Raw genomic sequence first — 27,950 nt, forward strand, 5'->3', positions numbered from 1 at the left:
CAGCCTGCGGGGCGGTCGTCGTGGTGACCAGGTGTCAGCGTGCGGTCTGCGGTGAGGGGGCGGGGTGCTCGTGGTATTTACAGAGGGGCTCCAGGGCTGCTTGGCACTCGCTCCGCCCCCAACGCGTTACTTGAGGATGATCTGTTGGAGGGTAAACACACGTCACTCGATGGGGCCGAGCACACAGGCGTTCAGGTTACCATGCCGATATGATCATGATGTCACACATGAAGAGGTCACCAGGTCGTCAGAGTAACGCTGTTAACGGCATCGTGTCCGGTTTCTATTTTCTGTCACGAGAGGCTGTACCCAGGAGGGCTGTTTTCTTTACAGATTAATTGATAACTAATGATCTTTACAAATGGAATGCTATTTTCATTGGTAAATCGGGTCATTTTGAAGGATTGGTGGAGTGGGCAGTGCGCACTTTACATAACGTCACACAGAAGAGGCTTCTATCAAACACCACTGATAAAAGAATCACAGTTAGTCTCTCTGCTATTAGGTTGACGGCATCTTTGTCGTTATTGTTGTTGTGTTCTATAGGAGTTATGGTCAGGGGTCAAGACCTCTTTGTTGTTATTGTTGTTGTGTTCTACAGGGGTTATGGTCAGGGGTCAAGACCTCTTTGTTGTTATTGTTGTTGTGTTCTATAGGGGTTATGGTCAGGGGTCAAGACCTCTTTGTTGTTATTGTTGTTGTGTTCTATAGGGGTTAGGGTCAGGGGTCAAGACCCCTTTGTTGTTATTGTTGTTGTGTTCTATAGGGGTTATGGTCAGGGGTCAAGACCTCTTTGTTGTTATTGTTGTTGTGTTCTATAGGGGTTATGGTCAGGGGTCAAGACCTCTTTGTTGTTATTGTTGTTGTGTTCTATAGGGGTTAGGGTCAGGGGTCAAGACCCCTTTGTTGTTATTGTTGTTGTGTTCTATAGGGGTTAGGGTCAGAGCAGGTAGAGGCTAATCTCAACCTACAGAAAAAGCAGTTTTCCTTCGCGACGTTTGTTGTTATGAGTGTTTTTTTATTGTCTACTATCTGTCTGACTACTGGTCCCAGATCTGTCTGACCGCTGGTCCCAGATCTGTCTGACCGCTGGTCCCAGATCTGTCTGACTGCTGGTCCCAGATCTGTCTGACCGCTGGTCCCAGATCTGTCTGACTACTGGTCCCAGATCTGTCTGACCACTGGTCCCAGATCTGTCTGACTACTGGTCCCAGATCTGTCTGACCGCGGGTCCCAGATCTGCTGCTGACCAGCCTGTGACCCGTGGTCACAGGCTGGTTCTGAACCGCTGTCTGGTTCTGGACCAGCCTGGACCGCTGTCTGGTTCTGGACCAGTCTGGATCGCTGTCTGGTTCTGGACCAGTCTGGATCGCTGTCTGGTTCTGGACCAGTCTGGACCACTGTCTGGTTCTGGACCAGTCTGGACCACTGTCTGGTTCTGGACCAGTCTGTACCCCTGTCTGGTTCTGCTGCTCAGCCCGTCTGGCCCGGCGGACTCACACTGAGCCTGACCGGGGATTGGAGCGGCCCGAGTCTGTCCCCGCTGACAGCCGGGTCACAGCGTGGTCACTACTGTGCGTGTGTGTGTGTGTGTGTGTGTGTGTGTGTGTGTCTAAACTCCTCAACTGCTGCCCGGCTACAGGCCCTGATTTGTTGTTGTGTGTGTCTGTTGTGCGTCTGAATGCGGGAGTGTGTGCGGAGTGCGCTCCCACACTACAGCTGCCTCTGTGGGCTCTGCCCGGTGCCGCGGCGACGCATCGCCATGGGAACCCTCCTGGGTGTTGTTTTGTGTTGTGGATACGGCGCGCATCGCCTCACATTGTTGTCGTTTGGAGCCACGCCCGGTTCTCCCGCCCACGCCTGTGGCATGAGGGGGGAGGGGCAGCCAACCAGGGGCATTGTGGGAGTTGTAGGCCGGGAGCCGGCTGAGCGACGGGGTCTGGAGTGCGGCCGGCTGTTGTGTCATGTTGTGTGTTGTGTTGTGTTGTGTCGTGTTGTGTGTTGCGTTGTTTTGTGAGTTTATTACAAGCTATTCTCCCTGAGCTGTCGCCTCTGCTCCATTTTTATCATTTAAAATTTAATTTCATTAAATGACCCAATTTTTTATTTTAAGTTTATATTATTGTTGGTAATCTATGTTGTTGCCCGTTTCTTGGACGATCCCTCGTTACCGTGGTGATCTAGCGGTTAGCGAGGTGCAGCCGAACAGCCAGTGCATTCATAAATCAATACGTTCAATGATCAAAACACAACATTATAAACAATAAACACATGGTGGCAAACAATAAGATATAGTCATATGTGGTATGGAAGAAAAACCCAAACATAAATGTCACATAAATATAAGGTGTCAGAGATCCATGGGCCAACATACACCTAACCCTACTGACAGACGCACACTTCCCTCTCCTAACCAAAGCAGAGTTCTGACTCCATGTTGAACGAAGAACACTAACGTATGAACAAAGAAAAAGCAGAAACCATGCACCAAAACAAAACAAAACAAAACAAAAAAAGGATCGCAAAACACAACGACTCTATGCAGATGATGGATCTGTAAATAAGTGCTTGCTGCCGGCCACAAAACAACCACACTAAAATACTAAATTCTAATTAGAATGGAGGAGGAGGAGGAAGAGGAGGAGGAGGAGGAGGAGGCCTGAAGTAGGTACCCCCCCCCCCCCCCCCCCCCCTCCCTGACTTAATGAAGAGCACTTATTTAGAGTCCAAGGATTCATGGAGAGGAAGCTTTAAAAAAAAAAAAAAAAAAAAAGAGCAAACCTGATTGGCCGCTGCTGCCGCTGCGTAGGGGCTGGAGGTGGGGGCGTTGGCTGCAGAGACAGTAGCGGGAGCAGCACTGTACATCATGGGGACTGTCAGGGGAGGGGGCACCATGGAAGCAATGGAGAGGGAGGGGCAGCGTTACGGTAACCATAGGGACGGCGCTCTCAACGTCCCACGCTTACGAAACACAAGAGCGGCGCTATTAGCGGCGGACCGGTCGCTTCCGGTCGGAACCAGCAGGTGGCATGCGATCACACACACGCGCACACACACACACACACACACACACACATTCAAACACATAGGGGCGCACGCACACGCACACACACACACACACACACACACACACATTCAAACACATAGGGGCGCACGCACACGCACACAGGTGCAGATACACATATGTACACACACACGGGCGCACACACACACACACACACACACAAACACGCTCACATACACAGGCGCAGACACACACATGGACTGGACACACACATACACACATTGGCACACGCACACACACCGGCACACACGCAGCAAAGCCACAGGGCATAAAGGCGTGGAGGCGTAGACGAGTAGCCTATAGAGATGACGGCACACCACAGAGGATAGCTAACAGCTCAACTCCACAGCTCACACGGGCTACATATGGAGCTTATACTGGAGCTATAAGGTCATGGATGTTCATATTTTTTTATGTTATTTGGTGTCGTCACTTTTTTTTTTGAGAACTGAATCTATTCCTCCAGATTGGAATGATCATCACATTCAGAATATCTTAATCTTAATTTGTTATTTTTTTAAGAGGTTACAGAGGGGAGACATATGGAAACAGTTTAACATGTGATCATAGTTACTGCTTCAGAATAAAAGGGGTTCAAACTATTTCTACGACATATACATGCATCGTGTTGTCATATTAAATGTACACCTCTCTCAGTCATTCCCTATTCCCCATTGAAGCACACCCCTTGTGTAAATCACTAATAGGCTCAAAAGGCAAAACAACAAAACATTGACATTTTGACACAGCAGAAGGAGAGAATACAAGCATGCAACTCTAACACTCACTTCCAGACATGTTAGAACAGAGAGGAGACAAAAAGTGCAGGGGACCTACCAACACTGGTAGCAGGAGCCATGCAAAACACAGACCCTGTGAGATGGCGTGATGAGAACACAGGTTAGGTCCGGACGCATCCATCAAGCATGGTGAACACACAACACTGGCATACAGAGTGAGAGTGGCTCAAGTTTCTCCGGTTAAAATCAAAACGCCGACTGCGCAATAGTGCACAGTGTACTGAAGCGCCACGGTGTAATTGAAGAGGGGGCGAGGGGTGCATTATGTCAATACAAAAAAGGAACTGGCATGCTGGGATACAGCGCTGCAGAATCACTGGCTGCAGCCCCTACGAGTGCGCATGGGTGAGGGGTCAGCGACAGGGCCAGTGTATCTAGTGTTGTTGAGGACTCGAAGCAGCAGGAATTCTGTGTTGACAGAGTGGGCTTTACGTGTGGATTTCACGGCTCACGTCTTCCTACGAGGTAAAGAGTCGAGATCGAGGATTGGAAACACATGCCCCCTTTTATAAAAAGGGCCGCCGACATCCTGATAAGCCAAGAGTTATTGCCGGGGAAATCCTGCTACCTATCATGGGTTAGCACTCAACAACAAGCCCTTATTATTCACGGGCTACACCGTGACAGGCAGGCCTACAGAGAGCTCCGTAGCGGGCGCGGGCTGGCCTCACCTGTGGGGAAGTAGGTGGGCTGTTGGAGGTGCGCGTTGGCCAGGGCCTGCTGATAGTGCAAGAAGCTGGGGTTGAGGAGGTGGCTGGCCCCGTTGCTCTTCTCCAGAGCTTGTCTCTTTGGTAGGGTGTGCAGCATGCTGTGGGGGAAGGCCTGGTGAGAGACACACAGCGGCACTCAGTGGGGTGCTGTGGGCGGGTCTGCGTCAGTATCAGAGCTGCATGCACGCTATCGTTTACACACTACACACGGGTCCCCGTGGGATAAGAGAACAGTACGACTATAGGCTAAGGATAGCAATGGGTGACCGTACTACAAGGAGTAACAAAAACAACAATTACAACACTTTAACCAAGTACATTTAAAGGTAATCAAATCATATCATAGGCAGTAAATAATAGGCCTAAAGGTGATTATGATATTATGCACAAATACACAAATAGATGAGTTCTAGGAAGGGGGTTCACCCAACGTAACCAAATCATACGTTATCACAGTATAATCGTAGCTCCATGCAAAGCAAAAGGTCAAAGTACCAGGTCTAACGTAGCCTCGAGGGGTCGCTTCATTGCTTTGGCAGTCGACTGAGTCTTAATAGCAGGCAGCGAGCACATGATGGCAGTGGGCCAATGGGAGTCAAGCGTATTAACATACAGGTAACAGCAAGCAGAGGTGCATCATGGGGGACAGCATTGCATTGTGGAGGATAGGTGAGAAGGAAAAAAAACAAAACAAAACAAATCTGATTGTGGTGTACCACGTAAATATGCATGCACAGTAACGTGGCCGACTCACGGCGCTCACTACAGTCTAACGGCTGATCTAGGAACAGTCTGGGCTGGCTACTCATCGCTAGAACAATGCTAGGGCTACAGAGGGTAGGCTATGTTAAAGGCAGTCTGATCGGTGCTATCATTGATGGCATTAACATTAGTTGATCAGTTGTTGTTAATCATAATAAAAAAATAACTAGCTCTTCTACAGCAATGCTAAGACAGGTATAACATCAGTGATATATATGCATTGTCAAAATGTATTGTAACACAGTGGTAAATATTGTAAGGTAAGCATGTTATTCGACATAAACAGCTTGGTTTTAATGAGGGAGCTATCTGATGAACAGGCTAACCGACCAGGGTGGTGTACTCATCCCTGATCCCAAAGCACGGAATGTGGAGCTCTGTTACAGTGGCCAATTTGTCCATACCCTACCACTATGGTGTGTAATATTGGTATTATTATGGGTTATTATATTATTATTAGACAGAGAAGCGAAAACCTGTTATTATAGGCTGGGGATCATGCAAAACAATAAATAAAAAGGGTGAGACAATGTAAATGAGGGATTAAAACAAAGCCAAGGGTACGAATGGAGTTGTGGGATATAACAACGACGTAAAATGGTGGCTATTAATGCAGTCCATGGACATGCGAGGCGTCTATGAAAGTTACGGCTTCTGGGTGAAAACAGCTTGTTGCCGATGGATAACAAGCTAGCTAGAGGATAGCTTTCAGAGAGCATGGGTGCAATGGGAAAAGGTAAATGTATCATGATAAACGGGGCCTGTGGCATAATTAAGTTTGGGACATTTTAAACGAGCACTAAATGATTACCCTTACCCGTACCTGTTGAATAGGGAGAAACGGCCAGCTGGTTCAGTCTGGTTCAACGCGGGCATGAACCTGCTTTCAGCTATTTTTCAGTTAACTACAGGCCCAGGCTGGTTAATTAACTACCGGGTATTGGACCAGCAACCCCAGCCCTTATGATCACAGTAGTAATCTAAGAATCGTACGTAAATCGCCCTGGCAGCGCAGAGGCCTTTAATATCAGTGATGATGTATACTCTATGTTATTATACTCTATGTTATTATAGGTCACGACAGGCGACCGAGCTAAGGGGTAATTAGTCGAGGGTTACAGGTCAAAGGTACGTTACCAAGCCGTGTTAATAGCGATAGACACTACAGCAGTGCTCCACATTCTATGGGGACGTCAGGGGATGGACACGACACCGTGGTCCGTCAGCAAGCACCAGGGAGACATTTACTGCCAAAGCTCCGACTAGGACAGGTCTACAGTCTGGTCTGAGTGCAGGTACAGGTACAGGTGAGTGTGTCCGTCTTACCATGGCCGCCACGGCCGCTGCCTGCGCCACCACGGCCGCCTGGTTGACCTGCTGCTGGCCAGACTTGATTTTGGCCTGTAAGTGTGCAGGAGGGTGGAAATACTTGCACTTCTCCCGGGAGCATCGGCTCTTGATGTAGTCCATGCACACGGTGACCGTGTTGTCGCTGGTGTCGATCATGGGGCTGTCGCCCGGGTGGGCGAAGCGGCAGTCCGTCTCGCCCCGCGCACAGTTCCCCCGCTGGAACTCTCGGCACACCTGGGGAGCGAGCGGGGGGGGGGGGGGCAGAGGTCACACAAGGTCACGGGGGTTTGGAGGGGCTGCAGCACCGTGTACGGGGAGTCAGTAGAAAACGGTCCTTGTTTACACGCCTTGTTTAGGGTCGCTCTTCAAAAAGGGGATCTGAAAACGCTTGAGGGATCGAGAAGCTAAGGGCGATGTTTCCTTTGTCCAAACAAGCGGCAGCTGTTTGTGCCAGAGATGTAGACACCAGTGTACACTACACACAATCTAGACTGGAAGAGTCTCTCACGGAAGCGTTGTCGAGTCAGTCACGTGGCTAGCCTAAGAAACACCGGTCGTCAACCGATATAAAGCAAGAGGGCGTCGTATACGATCCACCTGAATCGCCGCGCTGTGCATAATTTTCTCACGATTTTACGACTCCTAGACCATGCATTTGGTAGAAATTAGCATTATCCGTTGTGGTATTATCCGGAGCACTTCAAACTGGTACCCCATGGTAGCTACGGCGCCGCCCGTTCTCAGAGAGCAGTAAGCCACACACCACCTCCGGTGATTTGCTGGGCTCCTCTGATGCAGATGTTGTACACCAGTTGATAGCTAGATAACAATATGGCAGCGCCGGCATTACATGCTTGCATGTCAGAGCTCTTCTAGTGCGTGCGCTGATGGCTGGGCCAAGGTCTGATAGTCTAAGGAAGTACGCCTTATGTCCTTTCCCAACCGCTCTTCCTTGACCTCGATGGATGACGTCACTAGGTCAAGGAAAGACGTGAAGGACGATTCATAAGGGCTTCGGAAGAGACATGATCATCCGAGTGCCCCCAAACTAGGCTACGTCATGATGCACCGCTGGATGTGGACGTGGGTCTGCTGTGGTGACGCAAATGAAAATGTGACCAAAAAGGGCTCTTAGATACTCTGTCACTTAGATACTCTGTGCGTTCTTACTGCGTCGTTTCAAACTCCTTACCAAGGTTAGAATCGAAATAAAAAAAGGAACCAGTCACAAAAGTGAAACCAAATGGTTGCTACATTATTAATGGCATCACACCCTCACCCTCCTGTCCATTCAGGTATCGACAAGAGCCCTAATTAGTATGATTGTATGAAAATAATTGTCGGTCAGGTTGATCATTCGTTGTCGTGAACGGCCAAATGGTGCCGAATCGCTTTAATCGTTACTGCGCAAGGAATGGTAGCACGGCACTCTCTCCTTTCATAGAGGATTGTCCAGTGTACCCTACGCTAAAGGAGATAAGAAAGGAAGCACTGAAGCACCTTTCCTTAGCTTTTAGGGAATTGAAACAGCTCCTATCTCGGCTGCCACTTGCGGGTCATTTCCCCCGGTTAGGAACCTTTCTCAGCTAAAAGACCGTTCAACCGCAGCCCTGAGCGGGGTCCCAAATGGAGGGCCGCTGCCTTCTGACTTGCTTGTCTTTGTGTACTTTGGAGGCTGTGTTCTGCCAAAGGAAGTTCGCCATATTGTGGTTCTTTGTCAATGTCAATTACAAAAAATCTATGATTTTTTTGGAGGCAAATGAATATCATAGGAGACCAACTGGCAAGCTAATTTAATCCGTAAAAATAGATGTTGATGATAGCTTTCGCTATATCCAGAGCGAAGTTTTAATGATAAACACTTATTGCATCATGTGTCAAAACGTCAAACACTTATAATAATGACTTTCCCGTTAACGATGAAGTCTTAAGGTTGGCTGTTATTACTGACGTCAAGTTGGACAAGTTAGAGCACTGAAATGACAACCCGAATTTCCGAGTTCCGAGTTGTCTTGAACGCAGTAGGACACTGCAGCAGTCGTTTGGGAGACAGCCCACGTTCAGCCTGTGTTCCTTGATTAGCAGACGCACCACAGGTGTGCAGCCTCACCCAGCCCCAGAGTCTAATCAGCCTGGCTCGGGCCAGGTGAGGCTGCTTCAACCAGCCGTCAACCACACACACTCTAGCTGTGTTTCGAAATCGGTCCCTACTCACTCACTCACAATTCCCTATATAAACGAGAATTCGGACACTACGCTGAACATTTCTAAACGTCATTTGCGTCAGTGAATGCGCCGGGTATTTGTGTGACGCAGACAGATGCGCCCACATCATGTAAACAAACCGGGCACTCACGAGGAAAGCTGGAGGTTGTATTGATATTGAATGTTACATTTCCTTGATACATTTTTTTTTAATTCATTTTGAATGTTAAATTTGTCTATGTTAAAATCGAAATTAAATTGCTGACATTTCTCAACGAAAGCCGGAGACTCCATCATTAAATGTATTTGTTTTCGCGGTTATTCATCTTCTTCTTCTCCTCCGGAAAAACATGACCGCATTGCATTGTGGTACATGGGTGTAACATGTAGGGAACATCGTATGTACACTCAAATTTGGGGTATTTTAAGTCCACTATATAGTGCATGAAATTAACCACTGAGAATTCGAACACCACTACAAAATGGCGAGCACCCTACATAGTGCACTATATCCGTGATGGGGAACGATTTCGAACACAGCTTCTGTGTGTGTGGTTGACGGTTGTTAACGGATACGTCCTTTTCATCTAGATACAACCGAAATTCCACAGTGGAAGCTGCAGAATCGAGACAATGAAATAGAAATCGAGATGACTTCATCCTCCTCCCCGGGGCCGGACTGTACCTCTAACTTGTCCGAGCGCTGCTTCTGTGAGGGGGAGTTCGAGGCGTTCTGGCTCTGGACCGCGACCGTGGGGCTGCCCGACACCAGCATCTGGTTGCTGGGGAGCATCTCGGTGGACATCAGGCCCATGCCGTGGCTCATGGGCGTCAGGTAGGGGCTGTAGCTCAGGCCGGGGCTCGGGCCCAGCCCCTGGGCCATGGAGAACGTGGGCTGTGGAGGGGAGCAGAGTGTCAGCGGCTGTCGGGTTTACTGCTGTCACCTCGGTCCAATAAGGGCTCTCCTGTTGAAGAGGTGCACAACCTCAACGGGACTCACCTGAATCCATAAAAGGTTCAATAAAATGTTAAAAAAAACAACAAGGGATTCATATTTTTTGTGATAGGTGGGGCAACCAGGGTCAGGAGGTCAAAGCCCTCCCCCGCAGTGGGAGTCACCTCGCCCACAGTCGGCTGAGATCAACGTGCGTGGCAGGGGGCGTTACCGCCTCCACCTGTCCGCCTGTGTGTCTATTGTGTGGCGGGCGGGGACCTGCCCTTACCATGGCCTGCATGCTGGTTCCTGGGATCATGAACTGCATCTGCTGGGCCAACATGGCGGCCGCAGTCTTCTGCTGGATCAGGTTGTTGCGTCCGTTGATCTCCAGCTGTGTTTTTAAGTGCGATGGCGGATGGAGATACTTGCAGTTTTCTCTTAAGCAGCGACCCTAGGAGACAACAGGGGGGGGGGGGGGGGGGGCGTGGAGATGATAGGAGATGAATACATGGAAGGACCGCTAGCATTTGGTCATCAGCAGGAGTAGTGTGCTTATGTTGCCAGTGCCACTGAATAAATATCGATTTAGTATTGCTAGTGATTTATACATTCTTTAGGAATGAATAGCACTTTGACAAATACCTCAGAATATTATATATTGCCTATGGCTAGCTTGTTAAGTTGTGAAGCATGGGAAGACACATGCTTGCTATAGGTCGTTAGTTCTCTCTCTCTCTGCCTCTCTCAAACAAAGAGAGAGAGGACAGGGTGCAGTTTATTACTAATTGAGTTCAAGCTGAAACATGTCATCATCGTTTTGGGTTAACAGTTTTCCCGCTCCATATTTGTAACTTCTCACCACCAGGTGGTTACTGTTGCTCCAACAGATATTAAGACATCTCCGATGCCCTGCTAGCCTGGATATTAACAAGCTATTTATCCCCTCATCACACTTGGCAATAAGCCGATTGTTGTCACTCCTGTCCATCAAGCGAGCGAACAAGACTAATCATACATAAGCCCCCTCTGTCCTTAATATGCAAATAAGCAAATCCTTTGATACGGTCAGGCCAGAACTCATTTCTAACTAATAATACCCCCACCCTCCTGGGGATGCCTGTCAATCTACTTCCTGCCAGAGCTTGTGTGACATTATATGACATACTAAGACGGTTCTTCATTTTGCCTGCGTGAGCTGCAAGTATGGAGACACAGTAACACTGCACTGCAGGGTCTGGGAAACCTACAGAATAACTCCAGCTCTGATACGGATCTCTATTTCAGACGTGTAAGAATGTGTGTGGATGGTGGCTGGTTTAAGACCGAGTCAGACTCGGTCTTAAACCAGGGGAGGCTGCTTAAACCAGCCCTCATTCACACACACACACACACACTCCCACATCTAACGCAGAGCAGTAATAGAGACAGGCCACCTAATACTCTTATCTCTTTTACATTCTCATCACTATGTCCGATGGTAATATCTAATAAGTGACACACGCCCGTTTCCACACACACACACACACCCGTAGCCCGCTGTCATGGCAGCTTACCCATCATGCATTTCCCATGTGTGCATTTAGTCCCCCCTAATTTAAGTGTTCCCTTTGGAACACTTATGTCATTCTGTTTAACTCCCGACGCCGGGTAATTTACTTTTCCTCATAAATAGGACACTATTCCTCCTTTAATGACACAAAGCCCTCCAGTCAGGCCTCAGTCAGAGACGCTGGAGCAGCTGTTTACTCACACACAGTTTGGCCTTGTTCACAAACAAAAGGATGTCACTAAAGGCGCATGGATTTAAATGTGTTTTTTGTTTTTTTCACAGAGTCAAATTCATCATGTGCTCGTCGGTTTTCCCGATGAAGACAACGATGCAATGTAAAGAACGCCCACGAACACAGGATCACTGTGGACCTCGTTAGGGGCATAACCAGGCTCAGTGTTTTTTCATTTTCAGACTCCTTTACTCAAGAATAATTTGGGGCGTTTTGCAGACTTTTACACAAATCCCTTATTTCATTTCATTCGACCCTAGGCTCCTCAGATAAAACCCCTCTCTAAGCCCCGAGAGGAGTATGGGAAAGAGGTCATATTTTCCATAATACCTTTTATTTTCCATTCGCTCAGTGTACCCCTTATTCTCTTCTCATTATCTGCATTGCATAGAAAGCCAAGACGTCTTTAGTTGGCTAGAAATACGACTAGTCCGTCAATTTCTCATGTATGGGTTATTGTGGTAAGGTATTGCTGATTTACCAGTATGCCAGACCTCACTGTAAAGGTCACCTTCAGTTGAACCAACAGCGCTTTGCATTGTATAATCTAAACTACCACTTTTTGTATTTATGCATGCATACGTATGCGTGTATATACAAGCTTGTCTGGTTATGTAAACAAAACTCAGTGGACACTCTTGTAAGTACACAACACATGCTTCCAGCAGGACTGCGCCATCATAACGACCAATCATTGCATCCCACATCACAAGAATAATGGATTATTGGCTATCATGAGGCTCCATAAGATACTTTAGTCTAATAAGATTCCAGGGCTGCATCTAAATAAAGTAGGCCTATAAATAGCTCTGTAATGCATTCTAATGGCTGCTTCCAAATATCAGCGGGGGATTTAGCATTCGGCGATACCGGAATGCAGTGGTCTGCGTTGGTTGGCCAGTGACATACAAGAGTAACGAGCCAGATGAATGCGTGTGCTCGTCCAGACGAATCAGAAGCCGGATCCTTTATCTGAGTTTCTGTATAGGCGGGGTGTCTGGGGCACAAAGTCCAACATTCGCACACGACCCAGTCCTGAGGTTTCTGCATGCCGGTTAAAGGGATTCTCATTGATCAGCAAATATCCTCAGTTCCAAGGCCTTTCGGGTCTGCTCAGTGCTCAATACTCGCCCTGTTCATCCTCCATCCGTACTTGTGCCAGCTAGTTTTGGCCTGACAAGAAAAAGGGAGTGGTGAACGAAAAGGGCGGGGTGGTGTATTTATACTGGTTTCTCAATAATGTCGGCTTTTGCAAACATGTTTGAGTCAATTATGTATTAACGTGTTCTCGAAGCCATGTGGCGCATTGCAACAAAATTTGAAAATATAGCAACTCCTCCTGATTGGGTGGTCTGCTCCCTCATGAATGTGAACCTTGTTTTATTCTTTATGGAAGCAAACCCACAAGCAGTAATGGTGGAAACGTTGCTCCTTATTCTTTTGAGCTTATTGCCCTCATTGTAGCCATAGTTGGTGTTGACAGTTTAAACATAAAACTGGTTAAAAACAATGGTGACAATGTTTTACACACACGGGTTAACGACAGTCAACAATCATTACAATTCATGAGAATCTTCTATCAACAGAACCGCACCAATCTCCTGGGATTGGCGGTTTATTGAGGTTTTATTTAGCCACACAGGCCGGCAGGTATGTCTGGATGCATAGGGATGCTACAGCAGGAGAGCGGTGGAGGAAAGCTGTTCGGTGCGCACCTCGGGAGCCTATGCTGAGCCAGAGATCTTGCAGTGTATGCAGATAGTCTAAGAAAAGCAGTCACTAGGCTTCAGCACTGCAAAGTGTGGGTCACAATAAAAGGGGCTGAAAGAGAAGAGCTCACAAGATATAATAGTAGGAAGTACACTAGATAATCACAGTAGTACGACATAATTACACAGCCCATTAAAATCACAGCAGATTTGTCTTTAGCCGTGACACAGCAGTGGCGTTTCCGTGGTTCAAAATAATAGAATGATATTTCCACCGTTGTTAAGGAGGGAGAGGGCACAGCGGGCATCATGTGTGCTGGTCACAAGATACCAGTTACCATGCAGGACCATGTGCACCGAATCAGGCCCGAGGAGGAATGTTGTCGGTAATTGGTGAATCAGCGAAGCCCCCGCCTGCTGGCCACTCCACCCACTGCTGCTAGCTGTTTACAGGCCGCCCGGGATGAGCCAACGGACTCCCGGTATGCAGCCAAACACAAACACTGCGGTTTCTTGGTGTGTGTGTGTGTGTGTGTGTGCTCTAGTGGGAGTGAGCGCTAGGCATACAGATGTGACGATATGGGGGCCCTATCTGAGATGGTGTGTGCATCATTGTAGTTACGCGAGGCTCATGCATTGATCATCAAGGTCTGTCGAGGCGGAGAGAGTGGCTCGAGAATTATAGCACTATCCCGGTTCTATCGCAGAGCAATTACCGTCTCTCCAACTGCCTCTGTGGGCCGTGTACGGCAGGTACCAGTCTCCCGGAGCGGGGAGAATAACATGACAGGAACACCAACAACAAAGACAGGGGGAATAAATCGTTTTTTGACAAGGCAATATCCAAAACACGCAGCTGTAACGGATATTGCTCCTCCAAAGCATGCTAAGAAGCCCTGCACTCCCCCTCTCCCTAAAACCCACATTTGAAGCAACCCAGGCCAGGCTTTCTGTTGGGGGATGAGAAGGCCCTGGGAGGGAGGTGAAGGTCTAGCGATGGCGTTTGCCCCGCATGGGGGAAGGAGACGGGCTGACAGCGCTCTGACGGGGCTGGAGAGGGACAGCCACATTCGAAATGCCCTCTCAGACAACAAGCTATTCATCGGGGGAGAGAGCTGTGACAGCATCACATGACTGCAGCAAATGCAGATTTGCCATCCAATCTCTTTCATTGCTGCCCTGTGAATCCAGGCCCAATATAGTTGTTGTTATTCTCAACCTTTCCCTCCACAAATAAGCTACCGAATGAACACCGCAATTCATACTCGGGCTTGATGAGTTGAGCGACGGCCTCGTATTACCCGAGTACGGTGACATAACGTTCTTGGCGATGCAGTGTGAATTTCACCATCCGTGGCGTGGGTTTATGCTTGTGAGCGTTTTAATCCTGTTTGTCACGGGTGGTGGTGGGTGCCCACCATGCATTATTTTAAAAGCAAAAACGACAAAGCCAATAAGCAAATCAGGGCTAACACCCAAATGAGCGCAGAATAGACGAGTGAGGAATACGCTTAGCACAGCTGTTTAAAAGAGCACCCCTTCCCCCTGAGAGGAGAACACACACTCGGAGGCATGACTCTGGTCACATTGTACAGAAAAACACATGAGCGGTGTGTGTTGTGGACCCATGTGGACCCATGGGGAAGAGTGAGTCAATAACAGCCCTGTTAGGGGGAAGCGGTGGCAACCGTGTGACACTGGCCAAGACCTATGGTGTGTCTGATAATCAGGTATCGGTCTGGGCGGACTCCTTTCACTTCTCCCATGAGGAGAGCCAGGGCCCCACCACCACTGCAAGGGCCTCTGAGCTGTGATCCGTTAGTTACACCCGGAGCAGATCCGACGCTGTCGTTCTGAGGTTTGATCAAGGCGTCTGATTCAGGAGGATGTTTTACACTAAATGATGGCGAGTCTAAATGCAAATTAGCCAGAGGGTGATGCTATGTTGCTATGCTAGGTAGGGAGACGCTGCAGTGAGGAACAGCTGTGGCCATTTGTCAAAAAAGCTGTTGAACTAACGGAATAAATGTGATGTAACTCGACTGAGCAAGTGCTGCATTTCGACCCTAATGCGGCTTTTACCAACCAAAAAACACTCCATAATAATAACAACATAGGCCTAGTTTTAAAATGATATAACTCTAAGGGTTGATAAATGATTGCTCGGTTAGTGTTATGCTTTGTTAATTTCATGCGAGTACAGAAATAGTGAGTAAGATCCCTTACCTTCAGAGAGTCAAAGCAGGCAATAACTCTCCCATTTTCCACTTGGCAGCTCTTTGGTGGATGTGCAAATTTGCATTCCTCGTCACTACGTGAACAAGTTCCTCTCTGGAACTGCCGGCACACTTCCAGAGTTAGCCATTTTGTGTCCCTTATCGAGGACATATTCAAAGCCATGGCCAGATATCGGGGGTTATCTTTTTGGAGGCGTTAAAACCTGACGTCACACGTGCTGAGAAATAAAACAATCTACCTATGCGGAGATGTCCCTCATTGTTAAAAAGAAAATAGATTGAAACAAAATGAGTTGTCGTCCATAAGCCGATCGAGTATCAAGGCAAAAAAAAAAACACAAAATGTGGAAAAGTTAACAGCCATACAAGGAAGAACCAAGGTAGCTGGTTCTACAATACATTCAAATGTGAAGTCCTCTACATCGCCTGGTCAAAGGACAGGCAAGAAGACCTCATGGCAACATCTGCAGAAACCCGTCCGTTGTAAGAGTTTCCTCCCTCTCCTCGAAAAACCTAATGCGCAAATCTGTGAATCTATTGGCCAGTGAATCAGACGGTTTGCAGGTGAGGTACAGCGGAGCAGGAGGCCTTAAAGTGGGTACAGGTGTTCAACACGGTACGGCTTCAAGTAGGGGAGGTCTTGTCAAAGGCACTTTCTGTTGATCTGAAAAAGAAAGATAGAAACATAATTGTTAGCTCCCCATAATTACCTTACTTCCATAATGTATACAGTACGTGCTAGAAGGACAATGCATCATGTAAAACTAGTGGGTACTATATTCAGTACATTGTTAAAGTCACAGCCTTCCTTCGTGTGATTCACACTTCAACATAACTTGGACAGAACCATGGGGTTCCGTCAGGTCAGGCTGACCTGAGGTCTGCTACTCATCGTTTCTTCCCCTCTACAACTTCCTTCTACGTCTCTGTGTTTGACGGTTTAATAGGTTACACCGAGATCAGGTAAAGCAGTACACCCTGATCAGAGGCTGCTCCACATTGGCTACCATGTGGCCCCAGCCACATCTAGACGGGCCTGCGTGTAACACTCCTCGGTGGGCCAGATAAGGGGCTCGGGGCTGGTAGCGGCTAGAGCAGTGGGTCTGGGTATAACAGGAAGCAAAGAACAATGTCATCAAAGAGCCCATCAGGCAACAGATGATCCGTTTATTGTAAAGAGTTTCGGAAGGGAAGTGGTTGCAGGATAAGCCCAATGGCCTTTACGCTACGAACGGTGCATGGTTGAAATAACGAAATTACTTCGTTGTCCGTTCAAAAGCCAATCTAAATACGCCTCTAGTCGCATTCACTGCTTTTCGTCAAAGAAACACGGCCATCTGAGTCTCTTCATGGCTGTGAACTGGCCGCATAGGCCCCGCCGCCACCGTACAGGGTTGGATTGGGTAGTTGATTAGCCTACATTTCGCTCTGGAACATCTCTGATGGACTCAATTTAACTGGGTCACCTTTACTGTGCCACGGCAGAGGAATACACTCGTGACATGCTTCTCATTCGGACTGAATCTCAGCATGGCACGAAAACGGGAGAATACATTGTATAAACGCATTATTTAAGAGTAAGAATGTATTAAATATTCAAACAGAACCACCCTGTTGGTATTTAAACATGTCAGACAACACAAGAAGCCACCCTATACACACTTAGAGTAAAGGGCTCTAATGTGTGCTATCTCACGTGAATAACGTATGCAATAGAAAGATCAAGTCAATACCACATGTTGGTTCCACAAGCTCACCCCCTGCTTAATGGTTAAGCGACCAGTATCTACCGAGTCTATATAGCCCATGCCTACCAAACAAGGGAATCACTGCTAAGAGTATGGACTCGGGTGACCTGGGAACAGGACACACACACTTAGTATTGGAACACACAGGAAGTCGCAGCGCAAGCAGAAAGAAAAAAAGAGTGCACTTCTCCAAAATGAAAGCGTTCATACAAAAGGAGAACTCTTTAACTTAGGACCTTCAGCAACTCGAACCCTGCTTCCACTCCCCCCTCCACTTAACATACGTCCAGAGCCATAACCTCCTCTCAGCTTTTAAGGCATGGTATTTAAAAGCATTATAAAGCAAATTCCTTTGGGCACAAGTCAGGAAACGGAGCAAGGGAAACTACCCACTCAAATGCTGCACGTTCCTCTGGAATCTCAGCCAACGTGTTGTGGGTAGTTACCCAGTCCCTTCCCTCAACGCCGTTGATCCAAACAAGAGCATATTTACCTTATTCCCACTGCCCCCACAACGGCTTAGTTCCACGGACCGTAAAGGAAAAGTAGTGTCTGCTCAACTGTCTAGCAGAAACCATAGGCAGAAACATTTCCAGCCGACCCCTTCCTGCCTGTCTGCCCACCTCCCTTAAGGCCCTCCCACGTCTGGAGCCGGCCAATAGGAATCAGAGGCAGACACTGCAAATCTGGGAGACCATTCCACACTGACAGTCTTTCAGCAGCCTGTCCTAACTGAACCTTAACATGTAAGGTCTTTTGAGTATAGGCTTAGTGGAACGTTATCATTACAATCATACTTAATGATTGCACCTCGGTTTGAACAAATGTGTTGGTTTGAGCAAATATATAATTAGCCTCTACACATACCAACAAGAATCTGAAAGTAAGTAATATGATCTGTACCTACTTAGGGGGCATATCAGTTACCTTTCACTTTTTGGGTTCAACTGAATTCAATTTTCCATTAAGCTGTTAACCGAATTGACATCTGAATTCAACAGACTCCAGGTCTCCTTGTCTGACGGACAGTTTAACTCAGTTTTCGTTATCCGTTGGAGATTGCATATTAAATCCAACATTCTGCTTGCTGGCCACTCTTTTAAAGAGAGAAGGAATTATGTCAGGTGTAGTTGGGATTATCAGATGATCTAATAATGTTTAAGTGTGCATCCCTTAAGAGCAGACATACATCAGTAACAGTGGAATATTCTAGACTCAGACCTTGAGAAAGAAGCAGATGGCAGATGAATTAGAATGATATGGTGAACATTAAAGCTGATGTTTCTTATTGGATCCGAGTCTATGTATTAGTACAAATCAGAATGTAGTCCTTTTACAATTAGATACAACTATTGCACCACTTTCACAACCCAATCATGATCGCTCTCGCATGACCTACATATGTTCCTGCACGGATGACACATCTGTGTAATTGATTTTTTTCTAGGTCAATTTTCTGTCAACATTTATTTATGTATTATAATCGTCGTATAGCAGTTCGGCTGCAGAATATGTGTTTACTTAGTTGAGCCGTGTCCCCATGTGGCCTGGCCTTTTTTAAAACAGATAACACATTATCAGACCACCAGTGTGCAGACCAAACCGAACTTGTGACCGCAGCAGAACCAGCCCATGCATCGTGTCTAACATCATGTCTAACATCGTGTCTAACATCAGGTCTAACTCTCTCCAGCCGAGGCCAGCGCTGCGTTTCCCAACAGCCATGACAACACAAAATCGGACCAGCAGGCCTTTTTTAAAAAACCTCCAGAAACGCGAAAGCTAGCTCTGCAAAGACCATGATCCAGCACAGTGACACCACATAGCATGTAGCCCCAGCGGCTCGTCCGGGGCTCGCCTCGGAACAGGTCCGTTTAGCAGTATTAGCTCCAGGGTGACATGTCGTGGAGGACAGCCATCAGTCGTGAGGGGCAGAATTAATGGCTGTTGGGAAAAGCTGGGAAATACACTGTCATCCGCACATCCGACCGCACAAAACCTCGGCTGGCTAGGTGGCGGACAGAGCATGCTAGCAGCACCGGGGCAGCACAACTGCTTACCTCATCATCATCACCACGACCGCGGAGAAGAGGAACCGCTCCCCGGGCAACAGCAGTCACGCACCGGCCAGGAGGACACCGACACACGGCCCGGTAGCACCATGGAGTCTGGGGGGAAAACGAGACGTCAAGTGGGTGGGTGGACGGGTTCGGATCAACGGTCCATCTCAGCCGGGAACTGTTTTATCAACACGTCGACCGCAGTAACATTAGCACGGCGGAGGAGAAGCGGGGCCCGGGCGGACGAACTCGGTTCGTACTTTGTGGCACTGCACAGATTTAAGCAACAAGCTTCTGACAGCTTACTGTACGGCCGCCAGTGGGAGCCGACGAGGGGTGTCGGCGTGTACGGTATAAAATGTACTAAAGTGTAGCGTTTGAAATATGAGGCTGGACGTCGATGATGGGAATATTAAACGTTGTGCGGATATTTTTAAGCTTGATTGTTGTCGAAGTTTAATGTACAGGGCTTGACAAAGGCGCGTCGGTAAACAGAAGCTACGTATCGCCCCTATAACGGGACATGGTACGTTCCGAGAGAATGCCTGGAGGCTCGAGGAAGGCAAGGTTTTGCTTGTTACCAGGGAAACAGCAGTGAAAGGTTTCCCCCCTGCGTTAGTGTGTTTAACAGATGTCAATATGTTCATAACAAGCCATCGAGTGTTAAATAAGGCGAAGAATAAAGGTATTTATACTGAGAGACAGTCAGGAATAAATAGGCTACTAAATGCTATCATGATTATGTTTTTGTAACATGCATCCTGCTCATGTTTTTATCATTCGTTTCTTTATTTATTATTTTAAAGGCTCAGGTTAAAGGTCACATAAACGAGGATGCTGGCACATGCAAATAAATTATAAAACAAATAAATATAACATAAAATAAAATAATTGGAATACAGGATTGTAAACTCAAAATTAAGATGAAGGTTAATTTTGATTAAATGACAACATTATTAATTGTTAAATGACAAAATAAATAACTCAATGTGAACTGTGCTTTTCATTTGACTTTCATTGATAACAGTTATTCATGATTAATTTCACCAAATAAGAATCTGAAAGAGGGAGATAGTTAAAAAGGTGACTGAGTACATAGAAGTACAATGTGAATATCCTTTGGTTGTGTTCCTATAAATGTTATGCTGTATTTGAGACATAATAGGACTGGTGGTCATCCTCTAACAAATGTAACACACGTCCAGACGTCTGTTAAATTTAGGATCTGAACCATGCAATACGTTGGTGTCTAACTGTATTCTTTACAAAAGGAGACGTTAAACAAACCATGACAGAGATCAACAGTAGAAAGATTGGAGTGAGTTTGAATTAAAATATAAAGAGGGCAGTTCTTATTTATAGCCAATAGATGTCACTATTCCCCTATATATTCCCTACAAACACGCTGGACAGAAAAACTACAAAACCCCCACCAGACTTCGGTTTCTACTGTCATGCGCAGTATAAGCTACCCGTCTTTACATAACAATCCCAGCAGAGGGAGCCAAAGGATCAGGAATGGCCAGCTATTACAATTATAGGCCTACGATCAGGCCAGACATTAAACAGTATGCTTTCAAAACATATATCATGGAAATTATGACCATTGAACACACACACACTGTGGCATCCCGCCACGTGGTCCCCGGCCTGGACGGGCCCGGGGTACCGTAGAGGACGGGGTGTACCACCCCCACCCACCAGCCGGCGAGAGAGAGCAGCCCTTTCGGCACCCCAATCAGGGTGATTGGGGGACACCTGGCCGAAAGCACGGGGGCCATTTTAAAAGGAGGCACAGCACAGCACAGCACGGGTCGGGTGCAGGAAGGAAGGGCTCGTGGAAGCAAGAGAGCCTAGAGGCCCACGGAGGCCCTAGAGACCGTGAGAACCCTGGTTGATTGAAGTGTTTGTGAATAAATGCCTGGAATGGCTTTAACCTTCCACAAACGCGTCGTTTGTACCGGTAACCCGGCTCATTCAAGGAGCGGGTTACCACAACACACACACACACACACACACACACACACACACACACACACACACACACACGCACACACACACTCACTCCCATGAACTCCTAGTCTTTTGTAAAATGATTTTACAGAGGAATTTTCATATAAGAATTGTAGTGGCCCAATACGGATTATTGTGATTATTTTTTGTACTTCGGCTTGTTTAAGAAATACACCATAATCATAATAATAAGAAGTAAAATAAAAACAGTTCAGAAGTTGAATTCAGGCGGAGTTTATTTCTGAGGTTATATACGACACGCTCTTCGGCAGCAGCTCTTGTGATCACTTATCAACCCCACCATCATCATCGTTTCATCATCATTACGAGGAGCATGCATACTCTGACTCGATAGCTCTCTCTAACCACCACTTGGGTGTCGGCAGTAGGCCTACCATTATTTTAAATTGAACAAACACCAACCCCCTCCCTTACGTGCAGATTTACTGAGTGCTTCCAGTGGCTGCAGATGACTCTCAGAAAGCGCGGTGAGTCCATAAGTCATACACTATCACACACGAACACGTTGAAAACATTTAGCGAGAGCTTCAATAGCACTATCAAGGGATGGGCACCACACGTAGGCCTACACGTTGAAAGCTTCTCGAGACAGCTTCTGTCTCAATTTACACCATGTCCCGATGACTCGGGCAGCGGTGGAATCGTTCATCAAGCTCGTTCATTACGTCTTAATATGAAATCACCGCAAGGAATAATATCAAATTAATGGTTTTCGCAGCGCTGAGCCCATGACCATTCTAACCTTTTAATTATGCTGTGTCGCAGAATTCAAATTCTTCTAAATGGCTGAAAGTGTATTTCCTAAAACCACTTTCTTTGCCAAGAAAAAAGGCATATGCAAAGTAGGCCTACATATGCGGATTTTTTGAATTGCTCATTCGTGCCAAGAAGACAATTTCTTGCCCCAAAGAGCATGGTATCTTCACTGTGGAGATGTTGGATCCATCTAAACTGAATGTTTTGATATGTTTAATGCAGTTGTAGGCCTACTAAATGTACATTTTCAAACCCATTTTATTAATAATATGCATCCACGTTTTTCATGTGCATACATTATCAACATGCACATTATCAACATGCACACACAAATGCACACACACGTGCATACACACACATGCATACATTCACACACACACACACACACACACACACACACACACACACACACACACACACACACACACACACACACACACACACACACACACACACACACACACACACACACACAATGTGACTTTTAAATCCACACTAGTTTGAGTTATAATTAGCATGTTAATTAACTTTAAACTGACAATCCTCGTGTTATTAATGCAATTATAGCTTGGCAATTATTTTAATGAAACCCAATGGGAAGTTGATAGTTTACTTTTTCCCCTTTTATCATATGGATATCTGTGCTCATGTTAATGAACTTCCTAATACCCATAACCCAAAATACACATATAATTACTTATCATATTTTTACTGTTCTGCAATGAGATCTGTTGTCGTTGATCTAAATAGTCTTAGTCTTAATGTCTTAATAGTTTAACAGAAACACACACACACTCACATGACACCCCCCCCCCCCCCCCCACACACACACACACACACACACACACACACACACACACACACACACACACACACACACACACACACACACACACACACACACACACACACACACAGACGTAATTAAAGTAAGACTTTAATTAAACAATAAATCTCAACCTGCAATCTTAAATGAAGTGCAAATGACAATAATAAGCAGACTTAAGATGATGACTTGTTAGATCTCTCAGAAGTAATCCATAAGAACAATAATGGAAAATGCCATCGCAATCAGAGTTTAAACATAATAATTTATTCTTAAAAAAAATAGCAGCAAACATTTATTGAGCGTTTAATTTGATAATCGTACATCTCGAATGGACATAGGGGGCCGGGGGGAGAGGCATATCAAGACAGCAACAGTAGTGTTTATGAATTGGCACATGCACCGTATAGCTGGAGAGCTGGAGGCGATCAGACCGCCGAGGGGACAGAAACGTTGTATTATTCGTCCATTTGCTTTGATGGCGTCTGTTTGTGGACCGCAGTCTCCTCTGGCGCTAGAGCCGCGGCCGTCCACAGTGGGCTCAGCAGCGGGCTCAGCCCACATGTCGGAGCAGGGAGCGTGACGACCGAAGCGCTACGCCGCCGGAATGCCGACGGCCTCATTCACAATCAGACCGCCGGGCGGAAACACAGCGATATCATTTCATCAGCTATTGTGCGTTCAAGTGCCTCGTGTCTGCTTGTATAGAGCTAAAAAAAAACGTTATTCTTGAACCACTTAAACCAAGGAGTTATCATTGATATATGTTATTTTTTTGGTTTGCCTATCTGAGAATGATTGCACTCCCAGCCGGTGAGAAGGTGTGTGGTTTGAGTTTCTCCTCAAGGTTGGCTCCTCAAAGGGTTTATGGGAAGCTTCGGGTTGTCAGATCTCATCTGAATGTGCTCTCGTGAAGTCTGTGGAGACCGTAACTGTGTTAAAGGGCTACATAAATAAACATGACTTGTCTTTGTCACGGTACATGAACACCTCCTAGGCTACATCTTACCTAAAACATTCTGGCGAATGGGAGATTGCTGATCTTCTCTGGGTCTCTGTGGTTGACTGACAGAAAGTCTGAACCAATAGGAGATGTGAAAACCGTTAGAAAGTTAGATACTGTCTCTAATTGGTCAATATGTGTTTGTGTCGGGGAGGGCTACACGTCGTGATTTAATTGTAGTCAGCTTATTGGCACAAGCATACGCCTCAGCGGAATCACTTACTGCACTGCGATATAATTTAGTTACAATTTAAAAACAAAGACATGAACAAAGAAGAAAATGATACAATGTTGTAGGTATTCCCCGAACAAATCCAATATGATGAGCATGGAGGATTACGTCGACAAAGCAGGGTAGCATATACGTTTTCATATCGATAAAGTTTGGCTCTGCTCGTTTCTTCTAGAAGTTCCTCCCCGATTCTAAGTATAATGTGGACACGTGACATGCAACAATATATTTTTTTTTGGTCATTTTTTTTCATTACATTTTCAAGTGGGAACCATGTGTCTCCACATACTGCAGCAGAAACATCGTCCAGACATCCACAAATCCACAGTGAATGTGCAACCAATAAGGGTGTGAGCACTGCAGCAGTGTCTTCTGAAACGTTCTCCAGCCCTCACGTCATCGTCTTTCAGTCCCCTGACCACTCATCACCATCCGACGATAAACAACCAGGCCGAAGGATTAAAGCAGCAAAATGATCAGCCACTATTAGAAAGGAATCGTTAAAACCACCCAGTTAAAGATTTAAGACACAGAAGGCCACTCCGAGACGGCGGGGCTGCCGTGAGACGCAGACTTGGCAGTTTCATGACCGTAAATAAAGAAGCAGAGCACTCGTTTCACACTGAAGCTGGTAAAACAGATAGATACAGTAGATAGATAAGAATAGTGACACGGAAAGAGAGGGTGACAGGATACACCGGCAAGATCGAGAGAGAGAGAGAGAGAGAGAGAGAGAGAGAGAGAGAGAGAGAGAGAGAGAGAGAGAGAGAGAGAGAGAGAGAGAGAGAGAGAGTATATATTAAAAGTACATATTAATACTGTTCCTTCAGCGATTGCTTTCATATGCTTCCCAGCGCTCTCGCCCTCCCTCTTTATTTGCAGAGGGACTGCGGGGGTCTCACCAGCGGACCACTTGGCTGGTGTAGTCTTCGGTGGTGGCGGGGAAATCGCCCGCACTCTCCTTCCCCGTCCCTAACCGCCCGCCTCCTCCTCCTCCTCCTCCTCCACCAGCTCCCCCTGCTCCTCCTCCTCCTCCTGCTCCTCTGGAGCCCTGTGCCGGGTGCCGGGGCAGCCAGGAGGACCGGACCTGTTCCCGCTGCTCCCGCAGCCAGCGGCGCTCCTCGCGGCGCTTCAGCCTCACCTCGCGGTGCTCCCGCTGGCGGCTGAACTGGAAGCGCTGCAGGAACAGGTCCTTGGCGTACTCGTACAGCTGCATGTCCAGCAGGTTCAGCTCCTCGATGCGGCGGCGGACCGGCTCGCTCAGGTCCACGTTGGCGGCGCGCGTGCTGTTGATCTGCGTGAAGGCGGCGATGAAGCGCAGGCTGAACGTCCGCTCGAACAGGTACTGCGTCTTGCGCTGGAACTCGGTGAGGCCGTAGAAGGCCATGTTCTTCAGGTTGCTCATGGCGCTGGTCAGCAGGATCTGGGAGCGCTCGCTGTCGTTCATGGAGGAGAGGTTGTAGCAGCCCACTAGGCTGAGGTCGGCCAGCATGCGCACCTGCCGGTTGTTGGCCAGGTTGGAGGGGCAGTCCATGAAGTCGGTGAGCGAGACGCCCGACCAGTCGTCGCCGCTGTAGCAGGTGGGCAGCTCGTCCTGCGTGGGCGAGCGGCCGTCGCACATGTGCAGCGAGGTCTTCCAGGTGGCGCCGCGCTGCACGTGCTTCCACTCGCTGAGGTAGCGGGAGACGGGGTCACGCAGCATCGTGATGTAGTAGAAGTTCCTGCGGCACACGGGAAGACAGACGGACAGAAAGACAACATAAATGGACTCAATTTACACAGCGCTTTTCCAACCTGGGCCCACTGAAAGCGCTTCACAATATTGACCAACATTCACCCAATCAAAGACGTATTCATGCACACATTCACGGCGTTGTAACCCACGCAAGGCAACAGCTCGCCAGGAGCAGTCGGGGTGAGGCGTCTCGCTCAGGGACAACTCGACACTCCGGGGATCGAACTAGCCACCTTTAGGTTACTGGCCAACCCGCTCTACCTCCTGAGCCAAACGTCGCCCCTAAAGGCGGCCAGGGGGAGCGGCGATGGCGTCACGGCGTCACTGAGGGACGGGCGTACATGGCGCCGACAGATGGCGACACCCCCCGAGCGGCACGCTGCCAATCCAAGGTCGAATGCTAATTGGCGCGTGGAAAGTTTGGAGTCGGGGTTTCCTCTGCGGTGATCACTATTGTTACAGCGTCCGAGGAATCAAAACAAAGCTGTTTATTTGCAGTCTGTCAGAGTTCTGACCTTTTAGCGCCGTGCCGCAACACCTAGCAGGGCAAACACACAAACACACAAACACACAAACACACAAACACACAGACACACAGACACACAGACACACGCGCTGAACCAAAAACATAGGCTGGAGGTAATAAGGGCTCCGCAGACACAAAGGGCCCCGGGCCCCCTACGGTGTGGAGAGAACACATCGTGTCCTTGCATTGTAAACTTGATCATCTACTCAGGGCGTTTGCTGAGTGATTCCAGCGGGCCCCGTCTCGGGGGGCCGCCGTGCGCATTCAACTGGTGTTCCGCTGATGGGGGGCTTTTTTTAATGAGCGGTATTGGTTATGCACACCAGTGCTCCCCCTTCCCCTCTGATCCCCCCTCGAAGGCGGTGCGCCAGAGGCCGGCCGCGGAGCAGGAGACAAACGACTGGGGCCTCGCCTCCATTCATCAGACCCCTGCTGTGCCAACAGCACACTTTAAGGACGTTTTGAGGAAAGCGGCGAATGCCAAAGCTCATGGAATGGGCGCGTAGAACAGCTGCTGGACCGGCGCCCGCAATGTATAAAAAAGGCTGAGTTGAACAGATTTAATGGTAGCAGCACAACAGAGAGGTTGTTAAAAAGGGTGGTTATTTTAAGTGTTTGTCTTTTTTTTTTTGGGGTTATTTTAAAAACACTCCACGGATAACCTACATAAAGTGCTATCCTGGCCGGGGGAGCCTTCACAGGGAAAGAGTTGTTTGTTTGTGAGCTCTGGCCGTCCTCTGCACTGAAGGTCGCCCCTGCCCTTCAACCCCCAGGCAGAAGGATCCTCGGAGGGGATCCATCAGCGCGCTGAACCACAGGTACGTCCAGACAGGGTGGACGGAGGGACGGACGGGGGGAGGGAGGGGATGGGACAGGTGTTGGCCGAGAAAACCCTCCCTGGGCAGGCGGGAGCTGCTCTGAGTGCCACGTGAATCTTTAACGAGGGCACCCTGGGGATCCTTCTGGCCGAGCGGAGAGGACCGCGGCGCGGAGGCTTCACACTGACTCCAAAGCTGGAGCTGCCTCAGTTCTGCTTCCAAGCAACACATGCACGTCACACACACACACGCACCTAGGCCACACACGCACGCCACACACGCAAGCACATGCAGGGACGTGCACACGTACGCACACATACCCATGCACGCAGACACACGCACGCAAGCATGAACGCACACACATGCACTCACGCACAGACACACGCAAACACACACACACACAAAGACACATACACCCACACACACACACACACACACACACACACACATACATATACACACGCACGCACACATACATACACACATGCACACGCACGCACGTAGGCACACACACACACACACACACACACACACACACACACACACACACACACATACACACACACAAACACACACAGCGTCTCCCGGGCGCGGGGTATGGGATGTGGAGCACTAATGAACACAGGTGTACGGTGTGTATGCACACAAACGTAAATA

General features: G+C 47.8%; 2 protein-coding genes across 9 annotated transcripts in view; both read right to left on the minus strand.

The window, feature by feature from the left end:
- Positions 1 to 19,658, minus strand: mbnl2 (muscleblind-like splicing regulator 2). Of its 8 annotated transcripts, none has more exons than XM_060040542.1 (10): positions 19,364 to 19,658; positions 15,545 to 16,219; positions 10,115 to 10,279; positions 9,577 to 9,786; positions 6,663 to 6,920; positions 5,070 to 5,123; positions 4,536 to 4,686; positions 3,902 to 3,937; positions 2,782 to 2,873; positions 3 to 141 (listed from the first exon to the last, which is right to left on the minus strand). In XM_060040542.1, the coding sequence occupies exons 2-10, from the start codon at positions 15,716 to 15,718 to the stop codon at positions 127 to 129; spliced, it is 1,155 nt and encodes a 384-aa protein (XP_059896525.1). In that variant the 5' UTR covers positions 15,719 to 16,219; positions 19,364 to 19,658; the 3' UTR covers positions 3 to 126. The 8 variants fall into 8 exon arrangements, with proteins under 8 accessions (XP_059896523.1, XP_059896525.1, XP_059896522.1 ...); XM_060040539.1 differs by lacking the exon at positions 19,364 to 19,658 and adding an exon at positions 17,797 to 17,953; XM_060040543.1 differs by lacking the exon at positions 19,364 to 19,658 and adding an exon at positions 17,697 to 17,922.
- A 3,566-nt stretch (positions 19,659 to 23,224) lies between these two features.
- The window catches only part of LOC132448931 (heparan-sulfate 6-O-sulfotransferase 3-B-like), a 9,706-nt gene continuing 4,980 nt past the window's right edge, over positions 23,225 to 27,950 (minus strand). Inside the window, exon 3 of the mRNA XM_060040486.1 lies at positions 23,225 to 25,982. Coding sequence (XP_059896469.1) covers positions 25,113 to 25,982 — 870 coding nt within the window. The 3' untranslated portion in view covers positions 23,225 to 25,112. The remainder of the gene's footprint in view (positions 25,983 to 27,950) is intronic.

Source organism: Gadus macrocephalus, chromosome 20, assembly GCF_031168955.1.
Source record: "Gadus macrocephalus chromosome 20, ASM3116895v1".
Lineage (NCBI taxonomy): Eukaryota > Metazoa > Chordata > Actinopteri > Gadiformes > Gadidae > Gadus > Gadus macrocephalus.

Excerpts from the sequence above, each read along its gene's own strand:
- mbnl2 (XM_060040540.1), bottom strand. The coding sequence starts at position 15,718 with ATGGCTTTGAATATGTCCTCGATAAGGGACACAAAATGGCTAACTCTG. Across the intron at positions 10,280-15,544 it reads CCTGCTTTGACTCTCTGAAG|GGTCGCTGCTTAAGAGAAAA; the intron begins GTAAGGGATCTT and ends GTTGTCTCCTAG. Across the intron at positions 3,938-4,535 it reads GCCCACCTACTTCCCCACAG|GGTCTGTGTTTTGCATGGCT; the intron begins GTGAGGCCAGCC and ends GCCATCTCACAG.